The sequence below is a fragment of the Pseudoliparis swirei genome, chromosome 16 (genome assembly GCF_029220125.1).
Source record: "Pseudoliparis swirei isolate HS2019 ecotype Mariana Trench chromosome 16, NWPU_hadal_v1, whole genome shotgun sequence".
Lineage (NCBI taxonomy): Eukaryota > Metazoa > Chordata > Actinopteri > Perciformes > Liparidae > Pseudoliparis > Pseudoliparis swirei.
Genome location: NC_079403.1, coordinates 7830264 through 7848141, shown reverse-complemented (window position 1 = coordinate 7848141; position 17878 = coordinate 7830264). Strand labels below are relative to the sequence as shown.

General features: G+C 43.1%; 2 protein-coding genes and 1 long non-coding RNA gene across 4 annotated transcripts; 1 reads left to right on the top strand and 2 right to left on the bottom strand.

The window, feature by feature from the left end:
- The first annotated feature begins 1901 nt into the window (after positions 1–1901).
- On the top strand, positions 1902–6965 carry adcyap1a (adenylate cyclase activating polypeptide 1a). 2 transcript variants are annotated; one of them, XM_056433996.1, is made up of 7 exons: positions 1902–2109; positions 2309–2413; positions 2867–3001; positions 3610–3714; positions 4442–4576; positions 5113–5233; positions 6483–6572. In XM_056433996.1, exons 2-7 carry the CDS (start codon positions 2316–2318, stop codon positions 6489–6491), a joined length of 603 nt encoding a protein of 200 aa, XP_056289971.1. In that variant the 5' UTR covers positions 1902–2109; positions 2309–2315; the 3' UTR covers positions 6492–6572. The 2 variants fall into 2 exon arrangements, with proteins under 2 accessions (XP_056289971.1, XP_056289970.1); XM_056433995.1 differs by lacking the exon at positions 5113–5233 and having other exon boundaries at positions 6483–6965.
- Positions 6966–11512: 4547 nt separating this feature from the next.
- Positions 11513–12643, bottom strand: LOC130206400 (uncharacterized). The gene is made up of 2 exons (XR_008834101.1): positions 11876–12643; positions 11513–11600 (listed from the first exon to the last, which is right to left on the bottom strand). It is a non-coding gene; the product is annotated as an uncharacterized LOC130206400 (long non-coding RNA).
- Positions 12644–13663: 1020 nt separating this feature from the next.
- LOC130206630 (uncharacterized) lies at positions 13664–17098 on the bottom strand. Its single transcript, XM_056434684.1, has 3 exons — positions 16919–17098; positions 14130–16643; positions 13664–13867 (listed from the first exon to the last, which is right to left on the bottom strand). Exons 2-3 carry the CDS (start codon positions 16389–16391, stop codon positions 13664–13666), a joined length of 2466 nt encoding a protein of 821 aa, XP_056290659.1. The 5' UTR covers positions 16392–16643; positions 16919–17098.
- Between the last annotated feature and the right edge of the window lie 780 nt (positions 17099–17878).

Sequence of the window (17878 nt, the reverse complement as noted above, 5' to 3'; positions counted from 1 at the left end):
GATATTTCACTTAAAACCCTAAACAATGTGTTCATGAGTCTGGGTGGGCCCCTTGTCATGTTTCAGATGTCTGTAAGTTGTTCAGTTTTATGAAAGAGTCACAACGTTCCCTCTAAACTTCTCAGATGACTCCAATTAGATAAATATTTTAGGTCAAAAGGGGTGAAGTTATTAATATTACAAAAAAATTAAGTCCTTAAATGAGAAGGCTGTATATTGTTGTGTCAGAACTAAAGTGTTTCCTCATCCATCATCTCATTACAACTCAAATGATTGTGTTGCCTTTTGGAGGGGTCTGAACCCATGTTGGGAACCACCGGACTGAAACATGGAACTGTATTTACAAATATAATATGATAATTTAACGATGTGAGAATTCACCGACGGAAGCTTTTACCCCGCAGAAGAAGTCATTTTTTAAACTTTGGATACATTTTACGGATCATAATGGAGTTTGAAGGCAGGACTTTTACTTGTAATGGAGTGTGTTAACAGTGTGAATACTTTTATTTTAATTAAAGGATCTTTTCCACCACTGCATTGATTATTTTAGTTGGCTGTACAGAAGTCAAGAGGTTAAAGAACCAGCCTCTCTTTGATGTTTCAACGACACAAAGTTATTGTAGAAGAAAGACTGTACTGACTTCTGACCTTCACTGTCTTCCTCTCTTTAAATCAGTGGCTGTTCACCTGTCCTGTGCCCGAGCTTGCTTCTGATTGGCTGGCCAATGTTTTGGCGGTCAGAGACACTTTTTTTGCTTTGCATTTAGAAAATGTACAAAGATGTTAGAAGATACTTATTATTCCACACAGTCTGATGGTTGTCTGTTACAAAAGTATCATAAAATGAGTAATGCGCTGAATTCTTGTGTATTAGATTATAATCCCTGACTGCAGCTTCAAGTATGATGTCATAAATGAGTTTAAACTCTGATTTTAAAGGGACAGTTCACCTCAAAATCAAAATACACATTTTTCTCCTTACTTTCTGTTTATCAGTCTAACTTGTCTTTGAGTGTGTTGGCAGTAGAGATGCCTTGTCTCCAAAAATAATGGGACTAAATGTCTCTGGGATACTTGTGGTGCTATAGTTTTTTTTTTAAATACATTAAAAAAATCTCAACAGTAATGTATCTCTCCAGAAATCATGACCTGATTACTTGTAGTGAACAGTTTCCTGTATAGCAACTATGGTTGAAATAAAATATGTTGCATTTGTTAGGCAACATGTCCCTTAAATAGACAGGTGAAAACAAATAATAAGAACACATAGGTGAAGTCAGCTGCTTCAGTGACGTCATAGTCAGAGAAGCTTTTTTGCACAAGAGAAGCAGTCAGTTCACTGGATATAGTGTCACCAGACACAAGCCAATGTTGAATATAGAAATATGATGAATAGTTCCTTTAGTGACACCTTGCGTTGTACCTGCATGAGTCTGACCTCTGACCTCATCAGACAGGAGAAACGTGGGGGGAAATAACAGATTGCTGTTGAATGAAGTGACTGGATTCAGACTTTTTGTAGAGAAACAGTCGCATTTCAGCACCGGACAGCTCCCTCTCGTCCCCACCGGGACTCACGTGATCCTGTTGGAGTGACGTAACATGTTGGCGTTAATACCGTTTAATTGATGATGTTTGAATCTAGCATCCATGTATTTGTATTTTTTTCCTGACTGAGCTCGGGGTCTCTCATTGACGCAGAAGAACCGATGCACTCCAATGGGACGGTGGTGATGACGCAACCACCCACCTCCCCTCTCCACCACCCCTCCACCCCCCCCCCTTCTCCACCCCAACCTACGTGACAAGTGAAAAAGGCACGTCTTTCGGATTCATGAATAAAAAACCAAAGGGAGTTAAGTTCACAGGACGCCGGGAAGTTCTCCGCAGACAAATGTTTGGCGCTCTCCATGAGCGAGTCCACGGAGAGGTCCCCGAGAACTGAGCTGCGGGCGCACTCGGAGCAAAACACAAGGACACCGAAGAGGCGCTTCACTGAGGGACTAGTCACTAGAGGAAGAGGAAAGGAAGGGAGAGAGAGACTGAGATAGAGATCCTATCTCACTCTCCCAGTTAAGATCTTCAGCTGATCGCGTCTCACAACTGGTAAGCAGAGGCACTTTTCGGGTGCGTGTACGCAGCGTAAAGGCGCGTTTGGCGCGGCTGCTTCTTTTCGTTTGTTTGCTTCTAGGAAGTCACAGGCGTGGTGTGAAAGAAAGCAAATTAGAAAATTCATCTGATGAGATTTGATTGTACACCTGTTCACTCACTGATGGGTTTCTTCTTCTTCTTCTTCTTTTTACAGCAGGACCATGTCTAGTAAAGCGACTTTAGCCTTACTCCTCTATGGCATCTTAATGCATTACCGCGTCTGCTGCTCACCTGTGGGGCTTAGCTTTCCCAGTGTTAGGTACGTACACTTAACTTTTCGTTGAAGTGTCTCTTTTCAGATTTCGATTACAATTGTATTTGTTTGGCTTGGACACGAGAGCATAGTTGCACTACCAGTTGTGTCTGAGGCGATAATAGCCTTTTGGAATATGGATAACACCACCTGATAGCCCATTGGGCTGCTCACACGGCGGTGATGTAGTTCTGCGGAGGCAGTGAAGTAGTCTTCATGTGTCCTGCAGACATTCACCGATGCGTTTGTGTGTGGTTAGATAATTGGAATAAAACGTTTTGCTTTCGAGGTCAGATTTTAGAGCGTCTTTTATTTATTGCTCAACAATAAAATAAATGTTTTTTGTGAATTTAAACTGTGAAATTTCTGGTGGATTAACATAGAATGCTTTTTATTATTATTTTTTAATTTATAAGAAATTAAAAGTGTCGCATCACGTCACATGTCATATTTTTTCAGACTTGACAGTGAGGTTTATGACGAGGATGGGAACTCGTTATCGTCCCTGGATTACGACAGAGACCAAATGGATGTGAGGAGCTCTCCGTCCGTCGCTGACGACGTCTTCACGTTGTATTACCCACCAGAGCAAAGGTGACTTACACTGGTTTTGTCCCGAGACTTCTGTGTTGAACGTCTCATTGCTGTTGTCATATTTCTGTCCACGTATCTCGTCCGTTTCGTGTGAATCTGTGGCACGTAACCTAATGTTGTCAGTAAGTTTACAATTTATTATTTCGTGATTCAACAAAAACATTAAAAATAGTATTATCTTGTTAGTCTGCTTTCACTGAGGGGAAGCTAGTTGACTAAAAGCATGTTGTTGTTTTTTTAAGACAAAAAAAAGGACCAACATATTCAAACTGCAAGTGAAGGGTGTAAAAACATCATCACAATTTGGCTGCATAACAAAGCATTTCAATTCAGCTTCAAAACTTCTTAACGTCCCTTTGCAAATCTAGTTTTCTTGAAATAAGTGTTGAATCAAAAATATTAAATGAAAGAAAACACCTAAAAAAGAAAATAAAGGGAAAACAGTTTAAAAGGTTTTTATGTATCACAAGGAAACCGAGCATGAGGCCCAATATTACACCGTGATGGATGTGTTAAGATGGCTATTGTATTTCTACAGTGCAGCTACTTCACATTGTTGCCTCTCTTGCGCTGTGGTGACTTTACTGTGTGGCTATCTATCATCCCAGAATGGAAAGGCATGCAGACGGCATGTTTAATTCAGCCTACAGGAACGCGCTGGGTCAGTTATCAGCAAGGAAATATCTGCATTCTCTGATGGCAAAACGTGTCGGGTAAGAACATCTTCTTGGTTGTCACCTCTTCTTTTACACTGTCTTCTGTCCTATGTGCTTTTTTAAAACTCTTTTGCCTGATGCTTTAATTGCTCATGATCCACGCTGTTATACGTACATGTATGTCTGTGGTCCCGTTATCTCCCAGCATGCAGCTCAGTCCTCTGTGCCGCCTGTAGTAATGCTTATAAGAGCACAGACTTTGCTTGATTGATTTGGGAAGTGTGGCTTTGTGAGCCCGCCGCTGTGTCGTAAAGGCGCAGAGGGAAGAATGAACCCGCTCAGGTTTAAATTTATTTCATGATGAATAATTTATAGGATGAAGTCCCAGTGGTTCCCGATGGAAGAGTGAGGAGGTGCAATTACTGAATCCTCATCACACCTTAATGCAGGGCCAAATGTGACAGATTGCCCTGGGATGGGCTTTAAACAAAGAAATCACAGCATCCTCGAGGCACATATTTTAACAACCTTTCCGGGCAAATTCCTTGACAGTGCAATTATGATCTAAGTGGTGGAGTCAGATTATTTCCTCAGAATTAAGGACACAGATTGTGTCTCTGGATAGCTCTGCAGGCGGATTTGATCTGGACAATCTGACCATCTCTTTATTTCCTCTCTACGATGATGACACAAAGATGATTGTAACAGCACCACCATGCTGGTCATACAGGGGGGGGATCATGTATTAGTGTGATGACCGTGAACCCTCTGGTCTCTCATGCAGCGGGGGGAAGACGCTGGCCGTCAGCTCAGAGCCTCTGTCCAAGCGACACTCAGACGGGATCTTCACGGACAGCTACAGCCGCTACCGAAAGCAAATGGCGGTCAAGAAATACCTGGCAGCAGTCCTTGGGAAAAGGTATAGACAGAGAATTAGAAACAAAGGACGCCGGCTGGCATATTTGTAGCATCCTCCCCCTCCCCACTCGTGAAAAAAAATAAAAAAAATACTTAAGTGTGTGCAGCCCCACATGAAGTCATTTTGAGATCTGAACAATCAGTGGATCGCTTTTGTGTTCTTAAACATGTATTTATGTATGAAGTAAGCCATTAAAATGAATATTTTGATAATAATATTGATTTTTATTTTGTACCTAAAGCACTTGAGGACTCAAATATCTACTTTGTGGACCAATTTTTGTTCATTTAAAAAAGAAAAGAAGAAAAAAAGCCTCTATTTATGTATTCATTGATTTATTTATTTTTAGAACTATTTATTGAGGGGAGATAATTGTTCACGTATGACGATATGCTCCAAACAGCCCTGTCTTTTAAACGTTTAGCGGAGAGATATATGATTGTGAGGAAAATAAATTGTTTAAAAGACAATCAATGTATGGAATGCTGCTCTTTGTAAAGTGACATTAAGAGTTTAGTTGTCTTTATTCACAACAGCCTTGAAGACATAGGTTTACACCAAATCCTACAAGACATAGACTTTGATGCCCTCCCGGACGGAGATGAGATTGAGGCTTTTTTGGGAGACTGGCTGAAACAGTTCTCTCACAAATTCCTGGTGAGTTTCAGGCTCTTTCCCGAGGCCGTAATCCACGCAGGGTCACCTCATGTCCCTCCTCCTCCTCCTCCTCTTCCTCCTCTTCCTCCTCCTCCTCTCACCTTCAACCTTCAAACACTCTCCGCCTCTTCTGCCTCATTTGTGCTCCTGTCTCTCTCTCTCGTCTCACACATTTTAAATCCCTCCTAATCCCAAAATGTGGAGACGTGGCTCAGACCGATATGGCACACATACAGAGTATAATATCATGATGTCTATATTAGTACATCTGGATCCCCCGTTGGCCAGTTATCCCGTTAATAGAAAAAAAATTAAATGGGATTCTTGGAAAAATATAAAAATCCCAAATCTGAGGTGAGGACCAGAGCACTTTTGAGATTTCTCTTGTCCCTTCCTCCTGCAGTCTTTACAGAGTGAGCTCACACCTTTGAAGTGGTTTCCGCTGAAGGGTTTCTCACGTCTCTCTGCCCATATAATAAGTATCACTCGCATCCATCAGGCGAATGCAACAACAACAAAAAGCATAAAAAGAGAAGATATGATACTTGTTACATGGCGACTTATCCATCGGTGTGTTCTTTGTGAGAGACGTACGAGGCAGATTGAACTCCTGTGTTTGAACCTTCCGGGTCTATTGTGCTTCCCTTTTCTGTCACGTGAACCGATGTAAAGAACAACGACAGTCGATTGCATGATTAAAGTATTTGCACGAGCCTCCGCCTCTGTGCAGACGACTCCAACTCGACGGTTTCGCTTGCTTTCTGACTGCAAACATGCATTCCTGTCATTTCTGGATGTTGTTTTGTGTTCTGTTTTTACGTTTCTACACAAACTGTATGTTGATCGTCGTCCTACTATGAAGAAATATCCGAATGTACTTTATCTTTGAGGCTCTGTTACCGATTTTGTAAGCAGGTGTTTATTTGTTTATGAAGAAAACGTCGTGATCAGACTGATAGAGTTAGAATCTAAAGAAGAGGAAGGATGAGATGCAAGTAACACAAGAAGAAAACACAGTTAGAGATGTCAAGAGAAGCCACGAAGTTAGTGAAATCTACAAGATAAGACTAAAAACGGACTGTAAACCAATCACATGCCGCCCGTCTGCACACTTCTTAGCACATTTGAGAAAGAGGAAACACAATTCGGCAGGAAAAAAGCGAGTTTCAAAACAGCAGGGTGAAAAAAAAAAGTTCTTCGATTTTTGTTTACTGTATCAATCTTTCTTTAATTTTGCATTCTCCTCTAGGCTTTGTGACGCAGGAAGCAGTTTGCGGCCGTGGTGCCTTGCATCGACTTTAAAAATCGCCATGAATCACAGATGGCTATTTAGTGGCCCTACAATGCTGCACATCATCAGCTTACATTTCACCGTTTTGTTGTTGTTTTTGTGTCGCACAGACGATTGACAGGAGCTCTAGTAGCGTCTCGCTTTCAACGTCAAGTGTTCCCGCTTGCACTGCTTTCTTTTGCACTTTGTTTTTAGAGAACTAGGCGTAACTTTTGTGTGAAAACAGAGGGAAGGATCAGTTTCCCCGCTCTCCATGAAACATTATATGTATGATATTGAAAGCGCCAATAGCCTTACTCAAATGAAATCATCTTTAAAGATATATATATATATATTTACTGTGTAGAAAGTGAACATTAGATTACTATTTCAAATGGCGATCTGCAAGGGTCAAGTCAATAAATGTAAAAAAAAAAAAAAGTGTTGTAAAATTTGTATGAATAAATCTTTGTAAACAACACAAATTTCGTCCAATCTTTGAAGCCAATATGACGTCTTAAGGATAAGACACATTTAAGAGGAGGAAAGTACCAAAGACTGACTCGTTATCGTGTTGAAATGGAGATGGACCCTCCCTCGACAGGTACATAAGAGAAGAGAGATGAGAGGAGCTATCAGCTGGTGGGCAGCAGCACAGAGGGGAAACAATTAGAAGAAACATCAAAAAGACCACACACACACACCTTCAGATAAGACAAAGCAACACACACGGCAAATTCAAAGCACACACACGCACCAACTAGGAAGAAACGATCAAATTCATGCTGAAATAACAAAAAAAGAAGACGTATCAGTATCAACCCCTTCCCTCTCTTCCTCGTTGTGGGCGTTGTTTTTGTCTGGACGGTCAGCGGCGACAAGATGTTGCAGAACAAATGAGAAACAAAGGATACAGCTTCGTGACCCAAATCTCTGGCCCCATTTCCACCATGACTCAGAGGCTTCTGGCGACGGTGCGGTGACACCAGTTGGCCGGGTGTCCTCCTCCCCTCGAGACAGCATGAGAAAGGAGACGTGGGAGGGATCACCCCGTCCTCTCCACGCACTCCCTCGCCGCACTTTGCACCTCTCTCCGGGACTTCAGCGGTCGCCACCAAGGCCCCCGGCGGACTGGCGGAACAGTTGGCCGCTCTCAACGCCGGCACATTGGCTCGGTTGCCCAAAAAAAACAGCGTCGGCGAAGCGAAAAGAGCTAGAAAAAAAACGTGCTCATGAATGAGGAGATGTATTCTTTTTATGTCTAACATCAAATACTCGGATGGTACAGCTGCTTCGGGAGACGTCGTCTCTCCCCGGCACGTAAAAATAATAAAATTAATAAATAAAATAATAAAAATATAAGTTATAAAATAAATATACAACATTAAATAAATATTTCTCATGAAATTTATATCTCTATTTATTATTATATCTATTTATTTTATTTAACATGTGTGTCCATTTATTTTGTTTATTTATTCTCACGTCTGTCGTTGTGTCCGTATATTCAAATGAGCAGGGCGGTCGAACCTCATTGTTGAAGAAGCAAGGAGCAAATTAGAAGCAAGAAAGAATCAAGCACACTTGGACCTGTAGATCTAACAGTGTTTATTTTGCATTCTTGTTTCTTGTCTGTACATTCTAAATTGTTGTGTCACGGTTATATGTAAATGATTTTAAAGATGTTTTAGTTAGTAGTTTTAAACATCAAATCATCAAATCTGTGGGACGGATTCGACCATTCAGATTATGCGATGGAGATTGAGTCCCGAGCATAGAGGACCTGGGCTGCCGCCTGCTCAGCGCGCGGTGTTCAGTAGCCGCCGGCCATGCTGATCTGGTCAGGACTGTTGTGCTCCGCGCGCTGGCTGGCACGTCGTGGCGGCTAAACGCAGGATATATAGAGTTTTGGAGGATCTAAAGAGCACAAAGGAAGTATTTGTTATTATTAGATAAACGGTTAATTGACTGAACTTTGAATTAGATTCATGTGTACATCACAAAAGCTACGAGACGTTGTATAGTTATTTATTATATAGTTATTCTACGTTATTTACGCCCAGCAAACGAACAACACACACGCAACACATCCACTACTAAAGTATTTTGAAATATTACATTTAATAATGACGCAAGCGAGAACAGTTGATGGTGTGTGAAGACCGACCAGAGAAGAAAAGACTCGTCCTCAGTCCTGAGTGCCAAGACCCAGAAGAAAGAGAAAGACAGACTCCAAGAAACAGTGCTCAAGTCTGCTTGGAGATGATCTCAGGGCTGAAGCTGTCTAAGAAAGCGCTTCTCTGCTAACGCTTAGGCTAACTAAAGCAAGTCAATCATGATCTCATCACTCAGCATCATCATGCACACATAAAGTATCACCTCTCACACCCAATCTGTGACCAATCATGCTTTAGACAGAGGATCGGACCGCCCAGCTCATTTGAATACTCACACACATAAAACATACATAAATGAAACACATACGTGTAAAATACGTAAAATAGAAAATAAAAAAATGAAAAGATAAAGAAATGTAGAGATATATATATGAATGATATCCTGTATGATTGATTTATTATATTTATTTATTTATATATTTATTTATTTATTTTATCATTTTATTTCATTTATTCATTATTTATTTTATTTATTTATTTATATTTATATATATTATTATATTTATTATTTTATTTATTTATTATTATTATACTTAAGTCACAGTCATTTTATTTTAAGTCCTTTTAAGTCCTCCACGTCACATGATGTGGCTTCCCTGGTAATTTAAAGTTTAAAGTTATACGTTTTCCTACGGGTGGGTGAGTGGTAAGTGGCGGGCCGCGGCGCAGCACTAGCGTTAGCCTTCGAAGGGTTCTGCCTTCACAACCCCAACGCAGAACACCTGTCGAGACGCAAGGGTGCAGAACACGTTTGAATTCAAACAAGCGCCCGTTAGCCAGTGAGAAAGCCGACGTGTGCGCGCTCACGTTCGACAGCTTCACGCGTTATAGCCAACATTTTATATGGATTTAAAATCTCTGTCTTTAATGTTTGTTTCACTGCATTCTCACGACCATTTTACCAGATGAAAGCCCGCTGGTAGAAACACAGCGACTCAGAGTCGGAGCAGGACCGGCTCAAAGCTATGTGAGCTAACTGCTGCTTATTATGCTGGAAAGCACACCTCAGCGCTTATTGATTTTCATCTATAGGTAGGAGCAAGATGTTAAATGTACCAATAGCACTCTGTTATCAAAAGTGAAATATTGCTATAATAAAATGATATGTCAGTCCTGTTGAGACGCCATGGGACTCTCACACTGAGGGTGCAGCGGGTGGCATTTAGAACACCACCACCCACCCTATAGCCCTCCACTTTGTTCCTTTCCCTACACAATCCAAATTAGAGCTAATGACACAATATACACTACCGTTCAAAAGTTTGGGATCACCCAGACAATTTCGTGTCTTCCATGAAAAATCACACTTTTATTTATCAAATGAATATAAAATATAGTCAAGACATTGACAAGGTTAGAAATAATGATTAATATTTGAAGTATTAATTTTGTTCTACAAACTTCAAGCTCAAAGGAAGGCCAGTTGTATAGCTTATATCTCCAGCATAACTGTTTTCAGCTGTGCTAACATAATTGCACAAGGGTTTTCTAATCAGATATTAGTCTTCTAAGGCGATTAGCAAACACAATGTACCATTAGAACACTGGAGTGATAGTTGATGGAAATGGGCCTCTATACACCTATGGAGATATTTCATTAGAAACCAGACGTTTCCACCTAGAATAGTCATTTACCACATTAACAATGTAGAGAGTGTATTTCTGATTAATTTAATGTTATCTTTATTGAAAAAACAGTGCTTTTCTTTGAAAAATAACGTCATTTCTAAGTGATCCCAAACTTTTGAACGGTAGTGTAGATGCTCCGTATCTCATAGTATATATATATTACTAAGTCACCACGGAGCATTGAAGGCTCGTCTGTAGCTCTGCAGACGTGCTCTGAAATCTCTTTAAAGGGCTTCCATTGCAATCGCATCGCTTGTGACTGCACGCTGTGATGTTCGTGATGTCACGATAAACCAGCACACAAAGCCCACCATAGTCCCTCCCTGCGTAATAACCCCCTCTCAGACATGATGGCAGGGCTTTGATTTTGTGGCGGTGGCCTCCGCTCTCAGAGGAGTGCAGAGAGAAGATGATCAATGGGAGTGATCTGATTCCTCAGGCCCGTGCCAGACCCTTTCTTAACCCGGCTAACCCAATCAGCCAGTGTTGCCCGGCAACCAGTCCCAGTGGGGATGCGTCGGGAGTGGGCGGGGTGCCCGAGGACTTCCCGGGAACCCGTAGACCCCGCTGGATGTATTTCACTCAAAGGGTTTCAGTCTCAGCGATGTTGTCTGTTTACTGGCCGAGAGAGGAAAACAGAGGTTGAGTAATGTGTGATTCAGAAAAGTTCACAGACATTAATAAATACACTGTCAGGCAAACACGGGCTGTCACTAAGGTCCTCGCAAATGAAATCCCACAGCTCAGCAGGATGTGTTTGAGACAACTATTGATACAGTTATAGAGGAAATCAACAAAAATGCAAAGATTTTGAAAAACTAGATGAAGATCCTCCAGCCATGAAGCATCCCGTCTTTAACAAGAAGAAAGCAACTGCAGATTTATAAGGCTGCACCGATGGGCTATGAGCTAAAGGTTTAGCAGCTCTCATGTTCATCATCTCAGTCTAAAGATAGGACAATAAAAGGTATGAAACTAGAACGGGCACTCGGTAGAGCGCATACCTTCGCATATCACAAGGTTGGGCATTGAATTATGAACATGTTGGTATTAGTTGCATGCCAATTGGATAGAAATTGACCGTGCCATGGTAAAAAGAAGATTTTGACCTTTTCGTGACTATTCTGTCCTAGCAATTGTGTGCATCCTTACAAGGCACAGACAGATAGCTAACCAAAGAGTGCAGAAGGAATGACGCTCCAGAATGTTTTGTTGATGAACTTTACTTTCAGATGTTCATTCTTTAGATAACTCTGTTGCTCTTCTTTTCTCTCTTTTCAGTGTGGTAAAACTATAAAATAAACAGAAAGACAACATATCACATATGTCTCATTACTATATCGTTAAACATGTGTCTTGTAAACAAGCAAAATACAAAACATATCTGACAATAACCACAAGCTACATAGTTAGCAAACACGGGCTAGTTAGCAAGCTAGTCATGCCAGCATAGGTTCATAACCAAACGTAAAATTATGCTAATTCGTTTTCTTTAGAATTATCACAGAGGTATTTTGTAACTGTTAACATCTTATGTCTCAAACAATTATGACATAGAACACTTACGGACGTATTTACTCCAAGGATCTGACCGCTAGAAACTGCTTCGATCCATACAGCTCTTTGAACAGGTTAGAACTGGATTTTGGCGGAGCAAAACAAAGGCACTTAAGGTGCGATACCAAAATACACCAGCAGGTGTCTTTCCTGGACAAGCATAAACAATAAAGAGAGCAAACTCAGTAAATTAAGTCAGAACACTCCCCGTCTGGTATGATTAATATTATACCACTACATTACTACATTATCCCGGGAAAGCAGCAAAACAACATCGTTAATGGGTCTCAGATATTCTTTTACAGTCCCTTGATTTACAGTCTTGACCATGACCTTACGAACTCTGTTGTCGCTGCTCGGTATGGCTTTTGTGATAAGTCCTACTGGCCACTCTTTGCGTTTCACCTGACAGTCTTTGAGCAGGACGACGTCACCTTCCTGAAGGTTCGGCCTGTTCTCTGTCCATTTCCTTCGAGGCTGTAGAGTTGTTAGATATTCCTGTCTCCATCTTTTCCAGAAAGAGTCCGCCATGTTCTGGACTTGTCGCCACTGACTTTTGTGCAGATGATCCATTTTGAAGTCGCCCGGAGGGGCAGGAGCGATGCTTGCTTTCTGGGTCAGTAGCATCGCAGGTGAGAGGACTTGAGGAACCTCTGTGTCGGACAATATGGGGGTCAAAGGTCGAGAGTTCATGATGGCCATGACCTCAGCCATAAGTGTGGTCAACACTTCGTGTGTGAGTCGTGTGGCGCTGTTTGTCAACAAAAGTCCATCGAGGATGCGCCGTGCGCTCAATCATTCTTTCCCATGCTCCTCCCATGTGGGAGGAATGCGGTGCGTTGAATGACCAGGTGCAGCCTCGGTCTTGCAAGAAGTTTTTGATCTCTGGATCTTCTGTGTTGATTTGTAGCTCTCTGCATGCCCCTACAAAGTTTGTGCCTCTGTCTGACCGCAGATGTTGAACTGGCCGCCTAATAGCCAGGAAACGACGGAAGGCATTGATGAAGCTTGACGTTGACATGGACTCGATCACCTCCAGGTGAACAGCCCTTGTGCTTAGGCAGCTAAACATGACGGCCCACCTTTTGTTTTCTGCGCTGCCGCCTCTTGTGCGGCGCGTCACAACACTCCATGGGCCAAAGACATCCAGCCCTGTGTGTGTGAATGGAGGATCCACAGACACTCTGTCCGCTGGCAGATCTGCCATTTTCTGATTTTCAAGCCTTCCTCTCATCTTCCTACACGTGACGCATTGGTGGATCAGACCAGAGATGCGTTTTTTACCTTTAACGATCCACAGTCCCGCGCTGAGTATCGCGCCCATGGTAAAGTGACGGCCTTGATGTGCCACTTGACTGTGGTAGTGCTGAATGAGCAGATTGGCTACGTGGTGGTTTGGTGGCATGATCAGAGGATGCTTTTCTTGGTCAGAAAGATCAGCTGCTTGTAAGCGACCGCCCACTCTCATCAGTCCCTCGCTGTCGATGAAGGGATCTAGTCTCTTGAGTGAGCTGTCTTGTGACACACTTCTGTGTTGTGTTAGGCTTTTGAATTCATCTTTGTACGCTTCTCGCTGTACAGCTTTGATGATGGTAGACTTGGCCTGTGAACGTTCTGTTGTGCCAGGTTTCATGCACGTATGCCATTTCTTACAGGTCTGTGTGTCAGTCGATTGAGAGAATGACTTTGCTACATGGGTGAGTGTGGCAATAGCTCTCACAAGAGATTTCCAGCTAGAAAAGCGTTGGAATCTGTGTGTGCCTAGCGACGGGTTTGTGACCTTGGTGGCCAATGTGGTTACTTGGGGTCGAATCTCCATGTCCAGATCTGGGCCTTTGAGCTGGAGATGCTCCACCACACTGTTTTCTGCTGCATCTGGCTGTTGCAGGAACGCAGGTCCAGAGAACCAGTTTGTGAGCTGCAAGTGAGCTGGAGGCATGGGTCTGGTGCCGTGGTCGGCTGGATTCTGATCTGTCCGGACATATTGCCTCCGATGAGGTGCTGTGGATGAGTGACAAGCTTCACGTGGTGAGTCAGGGCGGCACAAGAGGGCCCCAGGGCCCCCTCGCTCTTTGACTTGAATGCTTTTAGTGCACGGTGTGAAGAATGAGGTTCTGCCATTAGAGAGTATGTTCGTCTTGTAGACATTAACTTCAGCTGGCTGATGGACCCTGTCGAGGCAGATCTCGCCTACGATGACCCAACCCAAATCTAAGCGCTGTGCATACGGTGTGTTGTGAGGTCCATTGTACTGCTCACGTACCTTGTGCACACTCAGGACGTCTCTCCCCAGGAGAAGAAGTATCTGCGCATCCGGATCTAGAGGTGGTATCTTGTCTCGCACCGGAGAGAGGTGAGCAAAGTGTCGTGTGATGTCTGCCGTTGGAATTTCTGACTTGTCATCTTGTATTGTGTTGCATTCGATGAGGGGAGGAAGTGCTACTGTAGATTTCCCATCGAGTGACTCTACTGTGAAGCTACATGCCTTTCTCCCCGCCGTCTCAACTGTGCCTGAGCACGTCCTCAGCGTGTAGGGAGAGGAGTCGCCTCCAATGCGGAACAGGTCGAAGAACTGTGTCTTGGCCAGTGACCTGTTGCTCTGTTCATCCAATATTGCATAAACATGTTGAGCTCTTTCACGATGTTTTGAAGGATAAACTTTGACCAGACATACTTTGGAGCACGACCTGGGCTGGGAAGAGGCGACACATATTTTTGTGCATTTCGTAGTGACATCAAGTTGCTGTTCGCTTTGCTCTGGTTCACTCTTGGTCTCTTCAGATGACCAGGGGGCGGGACCAGGATGTAGGGCAGACACATGTTTGTCACTGCCACATTCTCTGCACTTAACAGACAGTTTGCAGTCTTTTGCAACATGTTTAGTGGAGGCACAGCAATGATAACAAATATAATTTTCTCTAAGATAGGCCTTACGGTCATCCAGGTGCTTAATCCTAAAGGCCCGACACTTGAAGAGGGGGTGAGGTTTGTTGTGGATGGCACAATATTTGTCTGGTTCATTGTTTTGCTTGTCTGCTTGGCTGCTGGGAAAGTTTCGAGTCCCTGCAGACACCTCAGTTTTCTTAACAAAGACGGATGGTTTGTTACTCACGTTGACTGCTCTGTCTGTTTTCATGCTGTTTGAGTCGTTGGATGAGGAGAAGAAGAAGCTCGGGTCATTTCGAGTCTTTGCTTGATTGCAGATAAACTTCACGAAAAAACTGAAAGGTGGAAATGATACCTTGAACTCTTCTTTGTATCTGGAGCCTTGTGTGACCCATTTTTCTTGAAGGCCGTATGGGAGTTTTTCAACTATGGGTTTCACACCTCTAGCCGAGTCGAGATATGCAAGCCCCGGTGTTAGGCCACTCCACTTTGCAGACTCTAGCTCTTGTAGCAGGTCTCCCAGCTCTCTCAGTTGGCGAGGGTCTTTATTTGAGACGCGAGGGAAATCTTCAAGCCGTTTCATTAGGGCATGTTCGATCACCTCTGGGCAGCCGTAGCAGTCCTCTAGACGCTGCCATATGGTCTCCACTGCTTTATCTGGACTTGTGACATGGACTGACCTGATTCGCTTGGCATGAGTGGCTGACTCCGGACCAAGCCATTTGACGAGTAGGTCAAGTTCTTCTCTGTGTGTCAGGTTGAGGTCCTGTGTGATGCTTTGGAAAGACGTTTTCCATGCCCAATAGTTCTCTGGGCGATCGTCGAATTGGGTCAATCCTGAGCTCACCATCTCTTTCCTTATCAAGTATGTGGAGAAGTCTGGCATTGGAGGTGGCGCACCAGTGTAGTGGTCCGATGTTGCATGAGAAGGGGGCGCTAGGGGGTACCTGCTTGGCGTTGGAATGTTGTTTGGGCCCACGTAGTCGGCTCCTCGAGGCAGTGGGAGGTTGGCTGTGTGAGAAGAGGGTATTATGGGGTGCCTGCTTGACGTTGAATCGTCATGGAGGCCCGCGTAGTCAGCTCCGCTCAGCTGTGGGTGGTTGGTTGCCTGAGGGAACAATTGAGCAGGGTGTTGCGGCTGAAGCATATGCAGCTGAGCAGTTGCTTGAAGAGGACGGCTTGGTTCTCTGTGCGTCTGCTGGGACGTAAGGAGTGGCTGTGGAGCGTGTTGCACTGGAGTGTTCTGCACGTACTCCCTGGTGCGCTGAGCTCGGTTTTCATCACCTGTATCCAGTAGCTGGTTGTCTTCCCACTCGGCTGCAGCCTGATAGACGTCTGCTTCTCTGGACGCTGCTTCTGCCTCCTTCTCTAACTGTAGCGTGTGAAGATCAGCCTCCAGCTCTGCTTGACGGCGTGTTGCTTCAGCTAATACTTTCTGCTTTTGTTCTTCAATGCAAGCTTTCTCCCTAAGCATAACGGCTTCCTTCTCTGCGTAGGCGAATTTCACTTTTGATGCTTCAGCCCTAGCCCTTGCTTTTGTGGCAGCGTTGCTAATAGCTGTTGATGCGCTGGACCTGCTGCTTACGTGAGACCTCGTTTCTAAAGTCACTTGTGCTTTGTCTTCTTGCGAGGTCGTCATTTTGTAGCTGTGCGTTTCTGACGAGTTGAGTGATTCGAAGTTGCTTCTTTGTCTTCACCCGCTGTGTATTCGTCCTTTTACTATTCTGTCCTAGCAATTGTGTGCATCCTTACAAGGCACAGACAGATAGCTAACCAAAGAGTGCAGAAGGAATGACGCTCCAGAATGTTTTGTTGATGAACTTTACTTTCAGATGTTCATTCTTTAGATAACTCTGTTGCTCTTCTTTTCTCTCTTTTCAGTGTGGTAAAACTATAAAATAAACAGAAAGACAACATATCACATATGTCTCATTACTATATCGTTAAACATGTGTCTTGTAAACAAGCAAAATACAAAACATATCTGACAATAACCACAAGCTACATAGTTAGCAAACACGGGCTAGTTAGCAAGCTAGTCATGCCAGCATAGGTTCATAACCAAACGTAAAATTATGCTAATTCGTTTTCTTTAGAATTATCACAGAGGTATTTTGTAACTGTTAACATCTTATGTCTCAAACAATTATGACATAGAACACTTACGGACGTATTTACTCCAAGGATCTGACCGCTAGAAACTGCTTCGATCCATACAGCTCTTTGAACAGGTTAGAACTGGATTTTGGCGGAGCAAAACAAAGGCACTTAAGGTGCGATACCAAAATACACCAGCAGGTGTCTTTCCTGGACAAGCATAAACAATAAAGAGAGCAAACTCAGTAAATTAAGTCAGAACAGTGACCTTGACCTTTGACCCGATCGATCCCAAAATCGAATCAAATGGTCCCCGCATAATAATTAATCATCCCACCAAATTTCATGCGATTCGGTTTAATACTTTTTGAGTTCTGCGAGTAACACGCATACAAATAAATAAATACACGCCGATCAAAACATAACCTTCCGCATTTTCAATGCGAAGGTAAAGATACAAGCAATATGATTTAACAACACACATATATATATATATATATTCAAATATATAAGGGTTCATTATTCAATATTTATTCTATTTCAGTTAAATCCAACTTTGCTTTTTCACTACCAACTCGTACTCCACAGCCCAAACTCCGAGCAGCAACCCAGGATCCCCCCTGCGCCTCTGGGGGGAGTGACAGCTTTCTGGAGGGGGAATCCACATGAAAGCCTTTCATCAGTGCCGCCTCCTGGGCCCGGCCCGACCGACTGCAGCGTGGTGCAAAAGTTCAGTCATTACGTAAAGCTACTGCTGCATTCACGTCAGCGTGCCGTCTAATATAATGTCAGAAGATTCGTTTGTGAGGTGAGTGGACAGCATCGCACTCTGGCTCCGTGTTCTTCTTTCATCTGTGTTATTAGAGCGTGATGAGGTCTTGAGCAGTGCTGGTATTATATCGGTTGTATTGAGGCTGTGAGTCACCAATTTCAAATATTTTTAAGTCTGATCATATTCATGAGAGAAAATAACACAACTTGTATTCATATCAAAGTGAAAAAGTCTCTGAAACATTAGAAACTTAACTA